The following is a 7,450-nucleotide window of genomic DNA, read 5'->3' as shown; positions in this document are numbered from 1 at the left end:
TGTTTGGCCTATGATCATTTTGCTTCCTCAGTTGGAGATGAGTTTTTGTCACATGGCTATATTTGGCCATAGCCCCTCGGTTGAAGATGGTGTTCATTAAAATATTAATTCTTTAAAGACTATAGAATTAAAATGAGTCATCTAATCTTCCTTCGATTGGAGATGACCTTAATACCAGTACCAGCTCGATACAAGAGATACACAATAGTGAAAGGCAAGCAGCAGTAACTTTCCTAAAACCCTAATCCTAACCCTAGTGAAAGGCAACGACAATGACTTTCCTAAACAATTAAGGCAAAAATATCACTGCTGAAGTGGAGTCTGCACTGTATTGCTTCGGTCATAAGTAAAAGCACTTTGAAACCGTGTAAGGTCGTTTGTCATAGTCACCCCACATTTTTATAATTTTATTGAAAACCAGCTGCGACTGAACTCTAAAACGCGTCACGTACACGTTCGTAGATAAGCCAAAGCCTCCTTTCTTTCTCCTTCGCACGCCCACTTTCTTTGTTCTAATCTTGCAATCATGCAGTTTTTAAATTTCTAAAAATCCATAAGTTGAAAAATCTTCCTACTCTCGTTTTGGCGCGTTGACAATCGCTGAATTCAATATCAAGCTTTGATTGATACTGTACGAGCGTCCTCATTTGATCACCAACTAGACAATGATCTGAACCGCCCATATTGTTGACTTATTGGTCATTTTCTTTTCCGGGGTATCAATCAAGTTGTGCCAACAGTTGGTGAAAAGTATACAATCTGGGGATCTACAAAGACAAGGAAATGAGCTTGATAAAAAATAAAAAAAGACAAGGAAATGAGGTATCGTTTGGTACGTGGGATGAGACAGAACGGAGTGAGATGAAGCATTCTGTCCCACGTTTTATGCGCCTAAAACGGGTGGAACGTGCTCTTCCACATGACGAATTTTGGATGAATTTTCATTCCGTCCCACCTCCTTGAAACGACTCATTCCACATCCGTGGAACACAAAATTATAACATATTCGTCTTCTTCTTCTTCCTTCTTGTTTCCATCTGAGGGCATCTTTGCTCCCTCTCTACTCCGCCCCGTCCTGTCCCGTCCTGCTTGCAAAGAAATAGACAAACAAATAAACAATACAATGGAACAGGTCTAGAGCTATAACTCTAGCATGGTTTTATATAACCATGATTAGGCACAAAAAGCTTAAGTTGGCAAAGAATTAGCATGCAAAACTAGACGATGTGTAAATACAACTCGATCAAATTATTTAAAATTACATATGTTAAACAAGTGAAAAATAAGATTTTTTTTTTGTCAACAATGAAAAATAACAAGTTAATCGCAACCTTACGAATTTATCATTTTATTAAGAATTAACGAAATATTGCATGGTAGTTTTTCAGATTAATAGAAACAAGAAATTAGGTTTAGTAAATTAAATTAAGGGCATTTCTAGTAAAGTATTTTTTTTGTTTTTGTTTTTGTTTTTTTGTTATTAGTTGTATGGTTATTTGTTTTTTTTCCAATACTTCTTCAATTAACCAAACAAATTCAAAAAACCGAAAACAGAATAAACAAATAGATTTACCAAAAAAGACAAAGAAGCTCACCAAGTTAAAATAAATATAGCAACATAGGATTCCATCTCTAAATTTCACATACCAAAAAAAGGTACTGTTTTATCAACTGCCACCACCACATGCGCGTCCGTTGTCCTTTCAAGACAAACAAGCAGTGGCCTGTAGTTCCAGAAGCCCTTTATATAATTGAAAATCTCCAACAAACAAAAGCAGAAGCAAAACGCAGAAGCAGTTTGTTATCCTCAGATATTCATCACTCACTCAGATTCTCCAATTTCCATAACAAAAGCGCTTTTGAACTGAAACTCTCAAACCCCCTTCTTCTTCTTCTTCTCCTCCTCCTCCTCTCTGCTCACACAATTAAAGCCAATCAATTTTCAGAATTTTCAGTTTCCAAATTTAACCTTCTAAAATTGGTGGGTTCTATTTCTTTTGAAGAAATATTCCAATTTTCTCTTATTTTTTTCCTTTCAATCTATACGCGTAGCGAAAGTTGGAGAAGTAATCGATGGGTCTCATTCTCTCAAAAAATATTGTGAATTTGATTTGCAATTCTTCGAATTCTCCCGTTTTCTCCAAGAAAAATGGCGGAGATTTCATCCCCATGCAAATTGAGAACATGGTTTCTTTGGTTTCCCGGACCGGAAGACAATTCCAGCGCTATGAAAAAGGTTGCCGCCAAGTTGTAGGGTATGTTTCATATCTCTGTTCTGGTTATTTTCAAATTTACATTTTTGGTTTTGGACCTTTTTCAAAATTCTTGAATCTTCCACCCCTCAACTTATGAAAATCTCAGTTGGGTTTTTGTTAAATGAATGAAAGTTGTGGTCTTTGTGAATAAGTGCATGAATTTAAGAAATTCTCAAGTGGGTTTTTGGTAAAGTTGTGGTCTTCATGATTAGATGCATGAATTATTGTTGTCAATTGTCATGGGTTGATATGGTTGACCTTTTTGTTGGGATTTTGTATGTTTGTAATCTAATTTTTCTTGGGTTAATTTTTGAATCCTGCAGATGCATACCATACAGATATCGGAAAACCGATGAGGAATTGGAAGTTCTTGTGATTAGTTCACAGAAGGGGAAAGGAATGTTGTTCCCAAAGGTACCAATTTTGTCCAATTTTACAATACAAAACTAGAGAGCATTTGTTTTGGTTTTGTTGCTTTCGTTTTTTTGATTGTCGTTAACGTTTGTGCATTCGCAATGTGATTGATTACAGGGAGGTTGGGAAATGGATGAGTCAATTGAAGAGGCGGCGAAAAGAGAGACGTTTGAGGAAGCTGGTGTGACTGGCCATCTTGAAGTGAGTATCTGCAAATTACCAATAGAGCAATCATGTTCTGTAGCAGTTTAGTTTAATTTTATTGAATCGAATCAAATCGAATCCGTTTACTCATCGATTGTTTGGATGATGTACTTGCAGACTAGATTGGGATCGTGGCGTTACACGAGCAAAACCCAAGGCACGGTTCATGAGGGCTACATGTTCCCTTTGCTTGTTCAGCAGCAGTTGGAACTTTGGCCCGAGAAAAGTTCCCGAAAACGTGAATGGGTAAGTGGAATTGCAATATACTTTGCTTAATTGTTTCTTCTTCTAAATTGTGTTACATTGGCTGAACTCTATGAAGATTTCTCATTCATAGTACTGTATGTTCTAAATGTATGTTTTTCGTATTTTGTAGGTGACGGTCTCTGAAGCTAGAGAAGCATGTCAAAATTGGTGGATGAAGGAGGCTTTGGAGAAATTAGTTTGTCGACAGCCCCAACCGAAAGGAGAGGAAGGAGAAGCAACTTGTACGTAGACAGTCTTAGGCTGGTTGTTTTTGCTTTTCGAGTTTTGGCGGAGCACAGCGGTGTACGTAGGGAGGAAGTAGTTTTCCAAAAAAAAAGAGCTCAGATTAGGAAACAGGATGTCAGATAGAATTGCCTTCGCTGAATCGCAATCGCTGGCATTCCCACAGATTGTGTTCCTCCCATCGTTTCTTCTCGAGTTAAGTCGTCGCCAAAATTTGGACTGGTTGCAAAACTGTACAATGTAGTTGAAGAAGATCATGTAGAAACAGAACATCATGTAAATTTACAAATTCCATTCTTTCAATTCAATTCATTTTGATTCTTTAATGTGAACTTGAGAATTCTATGTTCATTTTCTCTCATGAATTTATGTTACTGACTCCTTGTCGATTCTTCAGCCCATGTCGATTATTCAACCCCTTACGTAAGGAAATGATTTTCGCAACCCTTAATCCGAATTAATCCAAGTCAACAACCACTTCATCAAATTGAGTAATGTATGTAGGGAAATGATTTTCGCATACCTCTGTTTATTTTTTATTTTTGTCACGGAAATCACTTCTTTAAGCTTCGATCAAAGAATGAAGACCGATGGCATTGCCTTTGTCACCGTGAAAATTAGAATAGGAGGGAAAATGGTAGTGTTAGACGGTATCTGGGGAGCAAGAGAACTATAGAAGTGGACAAGTGACTTGGGTTGTTATAGGAACAAAGTAAAACCACAAACGAATTTCGAAGACATGTCAACCCATATTAACCTTGTTGTCAACACATATTGTAACACGTAAGCTATTCGAGAAGGTCATTCTTCAAACGTGTTCAATAATATATGTTATGTGTAAGTTTATCCTCACACAACGGAAAAACTCAATCATATACATGTCCTTGTATTTGCGATGAATACTGAGGAAGATCCACTGTTCATTCAACGAAAGGGTTCAGATCTGAAATTAATTTCCCGTTCGTGTGGAGTATGGATCAGTCTCTTTGCCTGCATAGCCTGTTTTTTATGAACCAAAGATTACAAATTGTCCACTTTTCCTCACCTGTTCAAAAAAAGATGCAGCAACAAGAAACAAGATGCATGTCGAAAAAGACCGCAAGCGATGTGGTAACCTCGACATGGACCAACCATGTCATGAGTCATGACAGAATGCATTTGCTGGTTCAAGTTTATGGAGTCACCAACTTCTTTCGCTGGTGTTAGGCCGAGCTGCCTACAGGAGAAAGATGGTTCTGTTGATTGGCGTTTGTAAAATTTGTTGATTGCCCCATGGGGGAGTGGGAGACGACTATTAGGAGTTCTACTTAGAGGGTTTGAGCCAAGGTGGAGATTGTTGATTATTGACTCAAACTTGTAGTCAAAGATCAAAAAATTTCGGCTACTTTTGTGGTCAAAATTGTTGGATGGCATGCTACATGTGGGAAACAAAATGCATGCAATTGTGCCTAACTCTTTTTGACTTGATGTTAGCCCTTTGACCATTGATGTCTTTGAGAAGCTTTTCTTTGGCTATAAAAGGAGAGCAAGGTGTAGCTCATAAGCATTGAGTAGAGACAAGAGGAGAACAAGGAAGAGAGAAAAATAGCAAGAAGCCATTCGGCATAGAGAAGAATTTTCTCAAATTGTCTTGCTTTGTATTTTTGGTTTTCTCTTCCTATTGTAAGTGTGAGAGCTTGGGTTATTCGGGTCTTTGGGAAATTGAGTGATAAACACTATTGTATGTTCTCATTGATTATAGTGGAATACTCTGTCGTCTCCAAACTGGATGTAGGCATTGCCGATGATGTTAGCCCTTTGGCCATTGATGTCTTTGAGAAGCTTTTCTTTGGTTATAAAAGGAGAGCAAGGTGTAGCTCATAAGCATTGAGTAGAGACAAGAGGAGAACAAGGAAGTGAGAAAAATAGCAAGAAGCCATTCGGCATAGAGAAGAATTTTCTCAAATTGTCTTGCTTTGTATTTTTGGTTTTCTCTTCCTATTGTAAGTGTGAGAGCTTGGGTTATTCGGGTCTTTGGGAAATTGAGTGATCAACACTATTGTATGTTCTCATTGATTATAGTGGAATACTCCGTCGTCTCCAAACTGGATGTAGGCATTGCCGAACCAGTATAAATCTTGGTGTTCTTGTTGGTGTTGGTTTTATTCTGTTCTGTCTTACTATTCACTTACAGTTGAATGCCGCTTCCGCACAACAGGTTCCACTGAAGCCCTCTATAATATAGAAATGTATGTATCTCTATTGTTCCTTTACATTTCTTCTAAATCCCACATTCAGTGCTTAATTTTCTGCACATTGTGCTTAAGTGAAGGCCAGGAGATGGGATACAGATCAGTGGCACATGTGATCGATCTGCTGATGGATGAGCTGCAACGAGAAGAGATAAACAACGAAGTGACATGTGTAGAATTATCAGAGAGACAGGCCATACGACCCACTTCCAACAACACCGATACTATCCCCAACTTGATAATTACCACTTGCACAATCCGTCAGGTGTGAGATTTTATCACAAAAGGCCTTGGTATTAGTTAAAGTGGGATTATGATATTTAAACTATTACTTTTCTTTTTTGTATGGGCGATGTGGGATTCAACAACATGAACCAAACGTTACAAGTGTTAACAGTATAGATAATAGATGGTTAGATACATTGACATGTGTCAAGAGATCAGTGTGGTTGTTATAAGATCAGTATGGTTGTTATAAGTAGGATAAGGTGTCTTAGTGAAGAAGTAATATAGATAACTATATAACAATTGTAAGTAGAGTAATTCAGTAACTTTGTAGTACAGAAATATAATTCATTTCTCTCTCTATCTTTCTATCTCTAAAACCTCTTCATCTTCTCTGTGATATTACATTACTGCAACTTAATATGTTGCTTAACATGGTATCATTCGCCGATCAAGCTCTACGTGCTTGAAAGGTTTTTTTTTCTGATCTTGGAATTGTTGATTTTTACTTCCGCCGCTCAAGATTCTTTCTTTCTCTGTTGTGTTCTTCTGATCTGGGAATTTTTCATAGTTCTTCGGGTTGTGATTCTTCGTCTGCGCAATCGTGCCCTCTACGTGTTCGATACATTTCCTGTGAGAACTCTTCTTCGACAATTTTGCAATGGTGACTGCCAATCAACTACAAATTGTGCAATCGCCTATCACATCTCTTATCTCCACCGTTCCTACGTCGGTGACTGTGAAGCTTGATGATTCCAACTACCTCACATGGCACTTTCAGATGCAATTCCTACTTGAAGGTCATGGAATTATGGGGTTCTTGGATGGTTCTAGTCCTTGTCCTGCACAGTTTGGCTCTTCTGGGTCTGGCGATTCTGATTTAGATTCTGGAGATTCCTCGTCCCGAATTGAAACAGATGCATACAAGATCTGGAAGATGCATGATCGAGCTTTGATGCAGCTTATTACTGTCACCCTTTCTCCATCCGCTATTTCATGTGTCATTGGAAGCACCAGTGCTCGGGATCTATGGATTCGTCTCAAGGAGCAATTTTCTGTTGTTACTCGTGCAACCATATTCCAGATGAAGTCTGAGTTACAGAATATCAAGAAAGGCCCTGATTCTATATCTCAATTCTTGCAGAGGATCAAGGCTGCTCGTGATTATTTGGCAGCTGCCGGAGTTCATTTCGAGGATGATGATATTGTCATTCTCACTCTTAATGGCTTATCGGGAGAATATAATACCATCCGGTCTATCATTCGAGGTCGAGAGAATGTTATTTCTCTTAAGGATCTGAGGTCTCAGTTGCTTGCTGAAGAAGCAATGATTGAGAATACAGCTGTTACGCCATTTTTGTCTGCCATGATTGCCAAGAACTCTGAATCTGGTGGTCATAGTCAAGGGGTTTCTGCCAATCCAAGTCCCGGGTATTCACCACATCAATCTTCTGGTGTCTCTGGTGTCCCACTTCAGCAACATACATATTTCAAGAATAATTACATCAAGAACAAGGGTCGAGGAAAATTCAACTATAATACTAATTCTCGATTTGGGAATTCACGAAATACCTATACAACTCCTGCTCCTGGTATTCTTGGTGCCCCTCCAACCCAATCAGCTTGCCAAAT

General features: G+C 38.4%; 1 protein-coding gene across 1 annotated transcript; it reads left to right on the top strand.

Annotated features, from left to right (window-relative positions):
- Window positions 1–1,650: 1,650 nt before the first annotated feature.
- Window positions 1,651–3,694, top strand: LOC103455644 (nudix hydrolase 17, mitochondrial-like). The gene is made up of 5 exons (XM_008395223.4): window positions 1,651–2,255; window positions 2,579–2,669; window positions 2,787–2,870; window positions 2,991–3,119; window positions 3,250–3,694. Exons 1-5 carry the CDS (start codon window positions 2,074–2,076, stop codon window positions 3,367–3,369), a joined length of 606 nt encoding a protein of 201 aa, XP_008393445.1. The 5' UTR covers window positions 1,651–2,073; the 3' UTR covers window positions 3,370–3,694.
- The last annotated feature ends 3,756 nt before the right edge of the window (window positions 3,695–7,450 follow it).

This window comes from Malus domestica, chromosome 14, assembly GCF_042453785.1.
Source record: "Malus domestica chromosome 14, GDT2T_hap1".
Lineage (NCBI taxonomy): Eukaryota > Viridiplantae > Streptophyta > Magnoliopsida > Rosales > Rosaceae > Malus > Malus domestica.
Note: the sequence above shows the minus strand (reverse complement) of the source record. Positions and strands in the feature narration are given on the sequence as shown.

What these genes read in the sequence shown, in the direction of transcription:
- LOC103455644 (XM_008395223.4), top strand. Translation starts at nt 2,074, where the DNA reads ATGGGTCTCATTCTCTCAAAAAATATTGTGAATTTGATTTGCAATTCT. An exon ending in GGTTGCCGCCAAGTTGTAGG is followed by an intron (nt 2,256 to 2,578) that starts GTATGTTTCATA and finishes TGAATCCTGCAG; the next exon opens with ATGCATACCATACAGATATC. An exon ending in GTTCCCGAAAACGTGAATGG is followed by an intron (nt 3,120 to 3,249) that starts GTAAGTGGAATT and finishes CGTATTTTGTAG; the next exon opens with GTGACGGTCTCTGAAGCTAG.